Source organism: Hypanus sabinus, chromosome 14 (genome assembly GCF_030144855.1).
Source record: "Hypanus sabinus isolate sHypSab1 chromosome 14, sHypSab1.hap1, whole genome shotgun sequence".
NCBI lineage: Eukaryota > Metazoa > Chordata > Chondrichthyes > Myliobatiformes > Dasyatidae > Hypanus > Hypanus sabinus.
This window is the reverse complement of record NC_082719.1, coordinates 27,117,907-27,133,977: the sequence shown is the minus strand read 5'-3', so window position 1 is coordinate 27,133,977 and position 16,071 is coordinate 27,117,907. Positions and strand designations below refer to the sequence as shown.

Sequence of the window (16,071 nt, the reverse complement as noted above, 5' to 3'; positions counted from 1 at the left end):
TGGAAAATTCAATGTTTTCGTACTATCGGCTTGTAGGGTACCCATGTGGAGAATAAGGTGTTCCCATTTGGATACCCCATGGCAGTGGTAAAGGCCAAGGGCTGATGGGTTGTATGGGAGTGGGAAGGAGAGTTGAAATAGCATGCACTGGAAAGCTTAAACGGTCTTTGCAGACAGCACAGGTCCTCTGCAAAATAGTAATCTATCTATGCTTGGTCTTGTGATTGTAGAGCAGGTCTCATTGAGAGCTGCAGATGAAATGGATGAAGTTAGATAGAGGAGGTACATGCAAATATCTGTCTCACTTGGAAAGCTGCTACGCTCCTGGAAGGTGGTGAGCGTAAAGATCTGGAGAAACTTTTGTTTTGCCTGATATTGCAGGAATGTTGAGGGAGGAGGGGACCATGGAATCATGACATGAGTCATCCCTGAAGAAGGTAGACGGGGAGACTTGAGCCTAATATATTATCATAAAAATAGAAAGCACAACTAAACCACGCACTTACAAAGTCACAAAGAGTTCCATAAAGATTTCAGGGCTCCCAATTGTTAGTCACCACTTGATTGTTGCTGTTGTCAGGGGAGCTCTGAATTCCAACTTGCTTGTGTAATCGTCCTGGGTCCTCAGCACCGATCGTGATTCCCCAGTCTAGGTGAACTCCAAAGAACCAAGTGGAAGATACCCCAATAAACAAGTTCCTTAAGTTTAGAGAGATGCACAGACAGACAAACACTTTGATGTTTTGTTATCGTGCCAGCCATTAACGCAACCAGGTTTCTTTCATTCAGCCAGCTTGTGTTCATTAACACAATGTTCAGCATTCCCTTATAAATCAAATAGACATTTTAATGGTCACCCCTTATCTATCAGTCTACCAATGTCTTGACATGACATTTATTTAGCTTCAAAAGAGCATTAATATTACACATAAGCAATAGGTTCAAATCCAAAAATGAATCCATCAAGCCATTTTGACAGGCATTGAGAGCTAGGTTGAGGATTCTTTCTTAAAGTGACCAGCAGACATTGTCACTAGTAGGCATTCTCATGTTAATGGTGCCTGAGACTAAGAAAGAATTCAGCTGCTATCAGCAAATATTTGACATTAACAAACCTACAGTGTTTCCTTTGTACATACACACTACAGGCTGCAAGCTCACAGTTGTCATTTTATGCTGTTCAGATGTTAATCAAGTATTTTACTAAATTTAATACAACACAGATTTCTATCAAATTTATAAGAATGCCTTTACTGTATTGACAGGGGTGCTACAATATATGCAGATCTTCAAGTCATCTAGATTGCATTTTTAGCAGTGTGGCCAAGAGGAGCATACTGTAAACACACACAAAATCACTATGAAACTATTTGTGTTTTCTTCTTGACTATTTAATTGTGTCTGTTGCTTCTGTTAGTTTGATGTTACTTTTGACTCGATTCTATTGACCAAGAAATTGTTTTCACATTCTCAGGCTTCCTTTTAAGACGTTAAGGGATTTGAAGTTTTTTTTGCCATTGCACTGTATGTGTTAGGGCACTACATGCCTATCACACTCTTTTTGAAATTCCTCTCAAATTATCCCTAATCTATCTAAATTTTGAGTATTGGTGCGGGGGGGGGGGGGGTGGATGAGAAAATCATTGTTTGAGGGTGGCACAGCTAGTAGAGCTTTTGCATATTCTTCCTGTGCCCCAGTGGGTTTCCTCCATATGATCTGTTTTGCTCCCATATTCCAGAGATGTGTGTGTTATGAGGTTAAATAGCCACTTTATATTGTGTCTACTGTGCACATAGGTGTTGAAATCTGGGGAGACAATAGGAATACAGGAAGAAAAGGAGAGGAAAAACTTAGTGGAAAATGAGATTGTTTTGTCAAACAACATGGACTCTCTGAAACAAATGAATTACTATTTCAAAACTAATCTGATCATTTGAGTTGCATAAAATTGTATCATATTACAAAGGGAAGCATAGCCAGTTGAACTGTTATTATTGAGGTTTATTGAATTTTAAATGGTTATAATTTGCTTTATTTCATATAAATTAGTATTACAAAATTAATATTATAAGACTTCAGTATACTCCCAAGAGATCCATCATTTAAAAATAATGACCTATTTTTGTTTAAATTGCTTAGGGTAGGAAAGTCAACTGAAGGATAATTGTTAGTCTACTCTCAATGTTCTGTTCCTGTATTTCAGGGAAAAAAAAACACTTCCTTACCTGTCACTTGTGTACAGTGTAGGCCAAGTGATTCCATAATTCTCTTGAGCAGCACACATACTAAATGCTGGAGGAACTCAGTAAGTCAAGTAGCATCTATGGAGAGGATTAAACATGTGATGTTTCGGGCTGAAACGCTTCATCAGGGTGCTTGCAGCCGATCTTAAATTTCCAAAAATGTTCTGGTAATTTTTAACAGGATCTTGCCCTTTTCCAGTTGTTTTAACAATCAACCACTTCATTTGGATTCCTGGTGCCCTTCTCATAAAGTTGGTTGAATAAATGGTCACTTTAAATCAGGGAGGCATTGACAGGCTAACACCCATATTTAATTTTAATGTGTATAATTCAATACTGTATTGAGATATATAGTATATTTGAAAATTGTCATCTTGTTTCTGTTCATAATAATTTTAGTAGGCTCAAAACTGGGATTTAACTATTTGATAATATTGTTTGATTAGAATGATCTTTCATTCTTCAGACAGGAAGTGTTCTAGATACAACACAAAGAATTTTGGTCTAACTGACATCTTGTTATTGATATTGAAATGTTCACAACTTTCAAATATTCTTTAATAATTAAAGTAGTTTTAAAACACTTTGTCTTGTACATTTGCAAATCGTAACTGTAATGGAGAATTGTATTTCACTCCTTCAAGGCTCCTCATCTAATGTCCAAATCCATGGCATCTTCCATCGTAGCTGAAGACTGTAATCTAGCCTTTCGGATTGCAGTGCCATCAAACCCTTTGTCATAACCAGTAGCAGCAGTTCTTGTGCACTCCACAATACAAGCCAGGTGATTTTGCTGACACGAGCTTGCAGATTCTAGAAACTGGAGTAACAGTCCACTCAAGCAACTCGGTGGGTCAAGCAGCATCTGAGGGCGGAAAGGCAGCTTTGACGATTCAGATTGAAACTGTACACTAATTTTGATTCAAGGTTTCAACCTGAGGCATCAACAATTCCTTCCCTCTCACAGTGGCTGCGTTCCTCCAGCAGATTGGCTTTGCCATTGACGAATTGTCATTTCAGCTTCAGGCTATCATCCTACAGTCAATCTATGGATCAGCCAAGCAATTGCAACATTACACAGAACTATCTGTGTTACAGGGCTGTCCAATGCTGTATTCCCATATGAATCTAAGCAGTATTTTAAAATCTTGCCAACTGAGTTGTCAGGGTGGTGGGTATTAAGGTAGTTGCTGAATAGCTGCTCGGAGGGACATAGGATTGAATATAAAATTTGAACAGTGACATAGAGATATATAGAGGAGTATCCAGTGTGGTTCAACGGTACATGGCAAGGAAGGCCAGATGGGCTTTGGATTTGAGCCCATTCTCATTTAAGCAAAAACTTGCAAATACACTCATAGAAATTTCTCTCTGGCATTATCACTGGATATCTGTGGAGTGGCGTTGCATGTAAAAAACATTTTGCTGGCAGTTGTGGGTCTGTATTTTCTGCAGGATGACATTTTTCAGTGATCAGGTCAGGAAAAAGTAAGTCTTGTAGAGAGCTACTTCAATATTGTATCATTGACATGACTAAGATGAAATTATAATGGTTTAAAAACTCATGTATCAATTTAGAAGGTATGGAAATTATCCACACCACTATTACATTAGTTTTGCCGCTGGAGAGGTTAAGTAGTTGATATGGCTTTCTTGCTATTGAACACTCATTTAGTATATTTCTGACTATTTTACAGCAAGAGTTCACCCCTAACTTGTATTTGCCTTACTAAATTATTTCCCTTGATTCCATTGGTGAGATTCTAGTGCATCCTGTTGAGGTGTGCTGAAGCATAGACTGCAACAACCTTAATTTCCATGTTAAGCAAAGCCTTGTGTGGAAAGCTGAATTGTTTTTGATTTCAATGCACAGTGAGGATATTTTCCCATAGTTTAACTATCATTTGCATTGGTGCTTTTGTTTCCTGTCTTTGTGTCATTAAATACTCTTCTTCTTGATTCTGAAGTTGTCACAGTAGCTTTCCTAAAATTTGTTGAGCATTTTGCTATTCGTTTTGAAGGTGGTTGGTGGTGAAGGAACAGAGAAGCGGAGCACTTATCCGGTTCTGAAGTGGATTCTTAGATACTGTGTTACGTGGTCGGCAACAATGAATATAGAATTGAGTCAGGTTTTATAAACAAACATAAATGTTTATTAAACTCTGCTCAACAAAAGTGAAAAGTAAATGACTAACTTAATTGGAAGTTACCTGCTATATGGCAATTTAACAAACAGCCAAACTCCCGAATAGTTCTTAAAATGGTAAATTCGAACACAGTCTTAAAGTAGTTTATACAGTCAGTAAGGAAAGACTTCCCTGAAAACTGATTTCTTTGAAGATGTGACATTACTGCTGATCCCAGCTAAGAGCTCCAAAGGATTCATGACGAAGGAAATAAAATGGCTTAAAGGAACTGACCTTTTTTTCTGCTGGAGGGTGAACACTGCACAGACCTTCCTGATCTTGCAGGGGTTATCTCAGATGCAGGTCACTATTCCTGCACGAAGATTCAATAAGGTTGAACCTTTACAAAACCGCCAAACGACACCAACTTTACTCAATCATTCGAGTTCCTGTGCTTTGTGTAAAGTCTTCACTCTCCAATACTAGACTGTAAAGGTAAAACCAAAGCTGCCAGCACAACGGTTTTGCACCTTACAATAGAAAGTAAAAACTCCACTTTAAAATGAAACTGCATCATGAGACAAATATGCAGCAAAACTAACTAATGAAATAACCAACGAACTAACTGCTTCACAACAGGGGTTTCTCTTTATATACCTGTTGGAACATGCCACGCATGACCTCATCCCGGCAGGAAAATTGCATCATGTGACCTCACACTGGCGGGAAAATTACATCACCCCACCATCACAAGAGAATTACATCATGCTCACAAGATACTCAATTACATCATGGTCATAAGACAGTCGTAAGATACCCACGGGGTATGTAACAACTGTGTGTGACTGAGGAATAATCTGTCTTAAAATGGCTTTAAAATGTATGAAGCAGTGTTTCTATTTGCCGCTTTTCAGTCCTTGAGCTCTATTTTGTGCACATTAGCAGCTTTTTCTGATTTGCTGTAATCTCTGGCATAGTACTGACAAATAGGTAACTCCTTATTGTCTTCATGTACACATAGTTTAACAATGACTCTGTCCACACTTAGATCTTCAAAACTTCTGACCGACTTATATACTTTCCTTCCTCAAATCCACTGCTGATAACATTATCTTAAAATTACTTTTCTTGTACTATGTAATCTCTCTTCAAATATTTATTTTTACCTCTATTATGGCATTTCCATGAAAAGCAAGTTCTCAATTGTTGCTTTCAACTTGTTACAATACTTGCTTTCTTCCTTAACTTTTTTAAAAGGGAAGGTATATATGAAATTGGAAATTTTTGGAGATGCTCAGTATGTCTTGTGACATCTGCAGTGAAATGCTTTTCTTTTCCAATTACTGATCCTCTTGAGGAAGAGATAATGTCTGATACTTGGGTGGAAAATTTCTAGTTTTGCATAAGTACAGAAAATGTTTAGGATTTTATTTTCCAAAACTATTTTCTAAAATTTACATGTCATTGGTAAACATTTATAGCATTTTTAATATACTTTCTGATCCGCAGATAATCTAACATAAACATATAAACATAAATGCAATTGCATTTTGCTAAATAAAAATGTTTCTTTCATTCTCCCATACAGATATTGGCAATGTTCTTGGAGGTAAAGTAAAAGCTCGCTTTGCAAAGGATGTTATTCCTGCATTGGATGCTTCTTTCAATATGGCCAGAGGTTTGTTGTATGCAATGATATTTTGAATGGTAACAGAATTGTGCAAGTCAATATGTGGGGGAACAGTGCACACATTTCAAAACTGGCAGAGAATATTCTATACTCAATTGGTTAACACAATATAAACTTTGAAATTGAAATTTAGGATGATGCAAAACAGGATGAATTAGGGTGTTAATTATTAATCTAAATTGGAAATACAATAATAAATTCTGATCTGCATCAATCTAATTCCCTGTTTCTTCTAGCAGTATTTGTGCAGAATATGTACCTCTCTAAAAATATTCATTGAGCAGCAGTACAAAGAAAATGATTTTATTTAAGGAAAATTGTCCATTGGATAGTTTTCTATTAATATTTATGCTTTAATTGGATTAATAAGATAACTGCTATAACTTGCCACGCTTCCATTACATGGGTGAAAACTTGTTGATTAGTTCCATTATATCCCTTGCAGAAGTGAAATTGTTTAAATAAAATTGTTTAAATTGAGCGACTTAAGACAAAGGTCAAATGCAGAGGTTAAGACAGAGGTTGAATCTTTTATATTTACTTTTTATTTAGTTAAAGTCAATGAACTAAACAATAAAGATGTCTTTCAACTACCTAGCGTTAGAATTTTTTGGCAGTCCTATCAATGACTACTACTAGCAGTCATTTGAAAAGATTCCAGTTTAGGTGGCACATGACAGTCTATTAAAACATTGGAAGGGGGCGGGGGAAGAAAGTGTTTTAGTTAATCCCAACCCAGTCCCTGGATATTGGGCACACTCTCTAACAGTTTGCCAGAGCACTAGGTCAAAAACTTGCCAATTCATTTGGTTTCTTCCTTAATATTATTTTCAGTTGGATCAGCTTACAAAATAATCATATCATAATCATCAATATCAGCTATCAGCAATACACGAGGGAGGGAATCTAAGGATGTGCTTTAATGGTTAAAGTTTACAGTGAGTATATCTCAGTGTCTTAGTAATTTATAATGAAAAGATGAGACTCATGACCACACTTAGCAGATACTGATACACTAACTGGTACCAATGTACCTTTTTTCCGACTATTACCATCACTTTCCTGTTATCATTTCTTTGCTTTATTTTTTTCCTTGCATTGAAGCCACGGTGAAAAGGGCTATCAAAGGTAATTTTGGCATCAGATGTTTTAAGTCTTGTATACCTGTTTGTTCATGATTTTTTTTTGTCAGAGTCCATATTGTTGTAATTGGCCTTGCTGTGAAGTTTACTCTTTGGGTAGTCACACATTTAATTAAATCACCTTAGAAATTATTTGTCTGCACAAAATCCACCAGTCTGCAAGAGTTTTATTATAATATTTAGGTAAAAACTGTATTATAATACGAGGGAAGATTGATAAGTTTGTGGCCTAAGGTAGAAGGAGTCAATTTTAGAAAACATAGCACATTTATTTTTCAACATAGTCCCCTCCTACATTTACACTCTTAGTCCAGTGGTCTAAGCTGTGGGTGCGAGCTGTAGCCACTGATAGGGCTAGGCCTGAGCTTGCCTCACGAGCTGAGAATGTTAGTAGAATTATAGGTATGAGAGAACAGGTAGGGGAAGCTATTGTTATTGATCAAAGAGAAATAGCGATAAATAGGGATAGTATTATACCTTCGAGGCAGATAAGTGCTGATAAGTGATGGGAGTGATTTAGGGCCAGGCCTATGAGGCTTAGGACGAAGGCAGAGGAGAAGGTGAAGTGGATAGGGGACATAAGATACTTACAGGTTTTCACCATAATTAATTGAGCCAAAATCAATAGTCTTAATTTTGGACTAAGTATCTATTCTGCTCATTCTAAGCCCCCTTGAAGTCATTCATAGACTAGGCCTAAAGTTAGGAGTAGTAAGATAGTTGTTGCTCATAAAGAAGTAATGAGGGGGGAATTAAGTTGATCTCCTCAAGGTAATGGTAAGAGGAGGGCAATTTCTAGGTCAAACAGAAGGAAGAGGATAGCGATTAGGAAAAAGCGGAGTGAGAAGGGTAAGCGTGCGGTTCCTAGTGGGTCGAAGCCACATTCGTATGGGGATATTTTTTCGTTGTCGGGGTTAAGAGTAGTAGTCAGAAGGCTAATGTTGCCAAGATTAGGGAAATGAGGGCTGTAAGGGTGACAATAAATGTGATGAGGTTCATTACTTTTCCTTGGACTTTAACCAAGATTAAATGATTGGAGGTCATTTGTACTAGTCTTTATACTGGAAAAGTAATTGTTATGAACCTCCTCAGTTGATTGAAATGTAAAGGAATAGTCAAACTACGTCGACGAAATGCCAGTATCATGCAGCGGCTTCGAAGCCAAAATGGGGTTGGGATGTGAAGTGGTATTGGATTTGTTGTAGGAGGCAGACTAGTAGGAATGAAGAACCAATAATTACATGGAGGCAGTGGAAGCCTGTGGCAACGAAGAAAGTGGTTCCATAGATACCATAGGCAATAGTGAAGGGGGCTTCGTAATATTCTATAGCTTGGAGTGCCGTGAAATAAAGTCCCAAAATGATTGAGAGGGTAAGGGCTTGGGGAGCTTCTTTTCGGTTTCCTTGATGCTATGATGGGCTCAGGTGACCATTACTCCAGAGGCTAGGAGAACAGCAGTATTGATGGAGCACATGGATCCCTTCTTTGTAGAAGTCGGTGTCTTGGACCTCCAGAAGTGATCCACAGCAGGGGTGATTGATAAGTTTGTGTCCTAGGGTAGTAGGTGAGTTATTAACTTCAAACTTTCTGCATTTTCACCCAAGGATTGAACTGCACGTGCATGTAACATGAGCTATATAACTCATCTCCTTCCACCGCAGGCCAAAAACTTATCAATCACCCCTGCTGTGGACTGCCTGGAGGTCCAAGTCGCTCTCGTTACATGCACGTACAGTTCAACTTTTTGAGTGACAATGCAGAAAGTTTAAAGTTAACAACTCATCTCCTTCTACCTTAGGCCATGAACTTATCAATCACCCCCCACCCCCCCCCCCGTAATCTTGTTAAACCACATTTGTTGATTTTAAATCAGATTTTTCAGATTGAGTCTTTGAAATTGGTATCATCATTCAACAAATGCTTGACTGCCTTTAATTCAAACAAGCTGTACATAAAGGAGCTTTTGTAAAGTGATTTTTAAAAACTGAGTTAAATGGCTCAAAATTTTCAGATTCGAAACAATACTTTCTTTTTCCATCCTGTATGCTTAGCATTGGATTTTCAAACTACTTGTTAGTTGTTAAATTATGTGAAACTGGGTAGCCATCTAGAGGTGACATATCAGTACTTCATAATTTGGATTATTTTCCAGTAGTCTTGCACGTGACTCAAGCAGTCTAACAGGGTTAACGCCAGCACATTTGCAACCTGAAAATGAACCCAAAAAATGTTTTAATAAAAGATTGCACAAATTGGCATAAAATTACTTGTGGTTGCACAAAACAACTATATTTGTTGACAGCCCATATATGAAGCTGACGAGTTTTTTCTTTGAGCAAAGATCCAAAAATAATTGAACTCACAAGAGTTGCTGCAGATGGTGGGATTTTGGAGCTTAGGAGGGCAAGTAGCATCCATGGATGGGAATAAACAGTTGATATTTCAGGCCAAGACCCTTCATCAAGATAATTGTACTGTTCTCTTATGTACGGGTCCCGATCTGCTGCCAGATCTTCAATTTGTTTTAAAGAAACTGTTTCTCTTGTACTTGTAATGTGGGCAATGCTCCATCTCTGAGCTAAAATTTTCTTCATTTCAAACTAAAAGACATTGGAGACGTATCTTCCACTGACTGTAAGCTCCCTGAGCCTGCTAAAGGTGCATATTGTTTCTTCTAGCCTGCTTCCGGTTGAAGTCTTTGGTTATTAACCAGGTTCTCAACTGAACACCATGGCACAGGCCCCCTCTGAATTCAAGTTGTCCATTCTCACTCACAATGGCTTTAGTGATGGTGTGGCCATATCCGCAGATACTTTGAATTTGTGTGCTTCTTTAGCATTCTAACTCTGAACATTAAATATTAAAGTTTTAAAAATTCACTCTACTCACACGTACATAATTAGGTATTTAAGTTAGCATGATAAAATGATCTAAGTTCTTCAGAAGCTACTGCTCCAATTAATTTCAGTGGGACAACTATATCAGGGGTCACCATCCTTTTTTGCACCACGGACCGGTTTAATATTGACAATATTCTTGCAGACTGGCCAACAGGTGGGGGGAGGAGTGTTAATCACGACCGGAATATAGGTGGTAAGTCAACTATAAGTCACTTATAAGTAGCTAATACGCTCAATTTCGTTTCTAAAGGGGCTTATTTAACAAATTTAATATTAAACACACAGCGCATATTTTCCTTGCATAAATATAGTGACAAGTCAATTATAACATTTGGATATTAAACACACAGCGCATATTTTCCTCATATGAACATATAAAATCATTGCAAAACACCAGTGAGAGGACAAGGTAAGCGTCAGAGGTCCCCATACCGGGGCTGCGGCGGTCGCAGTCCAGACAGAGTGAGCGACCGAGGGAGGAATATGACAGTGCGCCCGCCCTCCTTGTAGGTAGGTAGGATCTATTGGCTGACAGAAGTTTGGCTTGAGGGATGACTTTCAGTAGATCGCAGCGAGGTAGCTGCTCTGCTACTTACGAAACCCTGAGCCTGAATTAGGTATTCTGCAAATATTTTAGCACCAGGTTCCCTATGAACATTCAGTGTGCTAAACACGTTTAGAGGCGGCGCCCATCTGTCCGTGCTCCAGGCCAGTAGCAACGGTACTTCCCGCCAGCCATGTGAGGTGGCAGGTTACCCGAGGTCAACCAGTGATCCCTGGCGTGAGGGAGGGATCTGTGTTTAGGCAACTGATGACCTTGCATGCATTCAAGTTCAACAGTGGGCGTGACAGGGAATGAGGAAAGGTGCAGCTGACTCATGTCATTCCATATCATCAAATCATATTGTTTCCTCGCGGCCTGGTAGCACATGCTTTGCGGCCTGGTATCAGGGCCAGGTGGTTGGGGACCACTGATCTATATAACCTGGTACAAGCTCGGTGGGGAGATGCAAGATGTGAAGATGCCTGACTACCATGAACTGAGGAACTCAGCGGCCCATTGCAGGTGTCCTTAACTGGAGGAAAAGGTGGTATTCAACCAAGGTTTTAGTCTGATCACCTGTTCAATTAGATGGGAAATTTGAACTGATCTTCAGGCTATTTTAAACAGATGATTGGGATCATTGCCTTTATCCTCTACTTCAGCCATATTCTTTGGTTGAATCATACTGTCCCTCCACCTCCTCCCTCACGACCATATAGTGCCCCAAACAGTCCTTCCAGGTGAGGCTTTCCTGGTGGCCACCCATTTCAGTTCTACTTCCTATTCTTGTTCTGACATGTCAGTCTGTGGCCTCCTGTACTGCTGTGATGAGGCCACATTCAGGTTGGAGGAGCAACCTGAATGTCTGGGTAGCCTCCAACCCGATGGCATGAACATCGATTTCTCTAACTTCCGGTATTGCCCTCTTCACCATTTCCCATTGGTATTGGTTTGATTTCCAGCATCTGTAGTTTTTCTTTTGTTTGTCATATTGTGACTTTGCTGTGTTATTATTATTACATAGCTGAGCTTTAGATAGCATGGTCTCTTTATTTCTGAACAATATTGTCACTCTCCAACCCTTGGTCCACCTTCTGCTTCATCCTCGTTTATGCTCTTCAGAAACTTTGCTGGTTTCCAACTTTGCTTTCCCAATGACATGTCATTGACGATCCTCCTACCCATTCATTATTGGCATTTTGCAGTTTGTTGTTTGCAGTTTTGCATTATTGTCAGTTTGCAGTTCCTACAGGAAGATGTAATTAAGGTTGAAAGTACAGAGAAAGTTTGCATGGATGTTGTCGGCAGGAGCTGAGTTAAAAGGAAAGATTGAATAGGATTTTTTCCTTGGAATGTAGAAGTTTGAGAGGACATTTGATAGAGTTGTACAAAATTATGAGGGATTTAGATAGAGTAAATGTTTTTTCCACTGAAGTTGGGTGAGACTATAACCAGGGGTAATGAGTTAAGGCTGAAAGGTGAGAAGTTTAAGGAGAACATAAGGAGAAACTTCTTTACTCAGAGGGTCCTGAAAGTGTGGAATGAGCTGCCAGCACAAGTGGTGCATGAAAGCTTGATTTTGAAGTTTGGATAGGTTCATTGATGGTAGGGGTATGGAGGTCTGTGGTCCTGGTGCAGGTTGATGGGAGTGGGCAATTTAAATGGTTTTGGTATGGACTGGATGGGCCTTTTTCTGTGCTGTACTGTTCAGTGACTCTGCAGCTTGAAAACAGGCCCTTTAGCCAATCATGCTGATCCTACATTAATACAATCCCATTGGGCAAGTTACAGTGGCCCATTAACCTACCAACCCACACATCTTTGGGGTGAGGGAGGAAATTGGAGCTCCGGGAGGAATGTTACAGGGAGAATGCGCAAACTCCACACAGTGAGCACCCAAAATTGAAACAAAGTCTCTGGCATTCTGAGGCAGCAGTAAAACTTGCTGTGCTGTTGTGTCACATTTAAATCTTGTTCTCCAACACCATGAATTTAAAACTATCCACATATTTTTCAAATCCGTGTAAGGCCTTGCTCCTCCCAGTACCGTATCCTAGAAATTTTCACCTGATATTGTTCTGCCCCTCCTTCTCATTTCTTTAAGTTGTTTCCTAAAAGCCTTAGGCTCTGTTTTTAATATTTTAAAATGGATATTGAAACCAGAATTCTTTATGCCCTCAGTTACCTTTCTCACACTGCTTCCATTTTGCCAGGTTTCTTTTTCCATTGCATCTGCTCAGCTGATGAGATATTCCACAGCAGTGTCTTAAATATCTTCCCTTTTTCCATTAACGTAACATTTCCTCTGGCCTAGTTGGCAGGATTCGTGAATTTCTCCTTCTACGCTCTTCCCTTAGTCAGGCAAAGATGGAATTCTCCTTTTAACCCATCATCTTCCATAATTTCTGCCATCTCCAACAATGTTCCATCACGAGACACATTTCCCCTACCCCCCCCCCCCCCCCCCCCGCCACCTTCAGCATTCTGAAAGGGGCTATTCCCTCTGCAACTCCTCAGTTCACTCTTCTACCTCCTGTCACTTCCTGTGAAACTCTGGTAAACTTTGCATATTTCCATGCAACAGATTCAGCTATGTCATTCTCAAAGCAATCCTATCGATCCCCATTCCCTCCTGTACTTCCCTGAAGCCACGCCTTTCGTGCTCAACACCACCACCTGGAATCTCCTGCCATCCAGTTTATGCTAGCAGTAATACAGAGTAATCCGTTATACTGCCAGATGCTGCATCTTTGGGATGTGGGAGAAAGTGTGAATGCACAGTGGAAACCCCATGTGATTGCAGGCGGAGTATTTGGACTCCACACAATCGATATCTGAGGTTGGAATTGAACGGGGATCACTGGAGGTATTACCTTGCAGTCCTAATGCAACACCCACCCTTTACCCTTTCCTGTTCCCCCATTCAATTCTAGATCAGGTAAAAATTTACATACTGTAGCTCTAATTTAGTATGCAGTTTTCTGTGGTCTTGGTATGATCTTCTTTATGATGGATAACTATTTATTGATTTACTTATTGGAGATACAGTGTGGAATAGGCCCTTCCAGTTTAACAAGCCTAATCACAAAACAATTTACAATGACCAATTAAATTACTAGCTGGTAGGTCTTTATGCCATGGGAGGAAGCTGGAACACCTGGAGGAGACCCACACACTCATGGGGGGAGAACGTACAAGCTCCTTACAGACAGTACTAGAATTGAACTCTGAACTCCAGAACACCCCGAGCTGTAATACTGTCACGCTAACTGCTACGCTATCGCAGGGTCCTAGTACTTTGCAGAATGCCTCTTGTCTGTTGGTAACCTTATGCTTCTAGTTACCTGTCACTTTAATTCTCTGCCCTGCTGTAGTACTAACTCCTTGCTCCTCCGTTGCTCCAGTGATGCCTCATGTAAACTTGAGAAGCTTCATCTTCCATTTGGATACTTTGCACACCAAGTTTTATTCTGTGTGGCCACTATTCCCTCATTTCTCATGATGACCCATGGCTAAAGCATCTTCACTTTCTCTCTCTGCCGATGCTTGACCTGATCAGTACTTTCTCAACTTCTCAGCACCTGAAGATTTTAGCGTTGTCGACAGGATAAATACAAGGGTGATTTTGTTTTAAATTCTTTGTTGCAGTATTTAGAGCCAGAGATTACTGAGAATTGTGGGAAGATCTTCATTACAGTTTTTGGAAATCTTTTGCAACTTTTGGAACTCGAGAGGGTTGGAGTTGTTCAGTTGCTGAATACATATAAAAAAAGAAATCACTAGGTTTTATGAGATACTGAGTGAATAATAAATAGGGTGCTAATACAGAAAAGTGATCAGCCGTGATATTACTGAATGGTGGAGCAACACAGTGGCTCGCTGTGCTTCTTTCTTTCTTTGTTATATCCTAAGCAGTCTTAATATTCATGTCAGAGTAAAGTGTAACTTTAATTTTTGGAATTACTTTTGGAATAATTTTTGGAAATAGCACATCAGCAATACTCAACACTGATGTCTGCACCAAGTTTGTCCTTGGTTAATATGTTTCTCCCAGCATTAATGTACGGTTAGGAGCTATACTTTGCCTTGCAGTGAGGGTCTGAACTTCTGCCAAAAAACCCTACCCATGGGAAAGCAGAAATGATTATGATAGCCCATTCCGTTGCACTGCTGGACTCTGAACTAATGGCATGACGCAGAGTTTTAATGCACACTTTCTGCCATTCAAGAACATACATAAAATTGTTAAACTATTTAAAAACATTTAATTGAAAGTGTTTAAACATTAGTGTATTTAAATGCTCAAATAAAAACTTAACTAATTCTTGCATTAGTCTCTTCAGTGATGTCATGCAGAGTCATTGTCTGGACCTGGTCCAGTCTCATTCAGGATGTTTCTTTGCTGCACTGTAAGTGGTGTAGATTTGCTACCATTTGTGCATTTGGACAAATTGATAAACATCTGACTGCAATTTTGCAAGTATTTGTGGAAGTAACTGGTACAAGTTGATCAATTTTCCTACCAATCTGGATGGAGCAAACTTGAAAGCCACATCAAAGTGGAACACTAAAGACTGGTGGGATTTGTCCAGTCAGATGAAAATTAGATGTTTTATTGTGCAGTACGATAACTAGATTGACCCTCTGAATCTGCAGACATCAAAGACAGCAAGGAAGCTCTAGAGAATGTAATTGTCTCCAAGCGAACGTTAGGGGAAGCAACTGGCCATCTTCACGCAAGCCTGACTGAGGTACAAACAAGTCTCAACAACACGTTGAATGATGCAGCTTGCAAAGTCCCAGGAACTGTTGACCACTGCGATGACATAAGAGATTCACTCAACACTCTCAGCATCAGTGCGGACTTTAACCAAGTAGGATATTGTGTTTTCTCCCTTCGCTGTACCTGTCAACATCTAGCTTGTTAATTGCCTTGCCTGTTTCCTGCCCTCCTAACTCTGCTTTGGAAAATGAGAGGTTGTGCTGCTTTTTGGCTGGTCATTTACCAGAGCATAATATGCAAAGCTGAAATTTTGCCTTTGAGCTGTGGTTCAATCAGTAGGATGCTCTCTGCAAAAAGTTGATTTGATACAAACCAGAGAATTTGTCCCAGGCTGGAGTGCCGTATTGCAGATAAAATGCTGAACTAGAGTCTGTCTGCTTTCTCATCACTTGACAGTTTTTCAAAGAACATAAGGAATGATATATTGTGGTTAAAATTTATCTCTTGAGCAGCTAAGGTAAATCAGGTGATCTAGTATTAACACACTGCCATCTGTGACAGTCTGCTGTATTCAAATTGGCTTTAATATTTCATGAATGGCATTAATGATCATTCTTCAAAAAGTATATGACTATTATTCTTCATACTGAGGAATTGCTATGTGTTTTATAAATTTAGTCCTTTTATTGGTTTAAAATATTT

The 16,071-nt window shown here is 39.4% G+C and overlaps 1 protein-coding gene across 7 annotated transcripts in view; it reads left to right on the top strand.

Moving 5' to 3' along the window:
* LOC132404620 (prominin-1-A-like) overlaps nucleotides 1-16,071 on the top strand; it is a 161,383-nt gene that overhangs the window by 112,020 nt on the left and 33,292 nt on the right. For all 7 annotated transcript variants that reach the window (XM_059988917.1, XM_059988921.1, XM_059988922.1 and 4 more), the window contains 2 exons: nucleotides 5,959-6,048; nucleotides 15,303-15,520. In XM_059988917.1, the coding sequence (XP_059844900.1) occupies nucleotides 5,959-6,048; nucleotides 15,303-15,520 (308 nt within the window). The remainder of the gene's footprint in view (nucleotides 1-5,958; nucleotides 6,049-15,302; nucleotides 15,521-16,071) is intronic.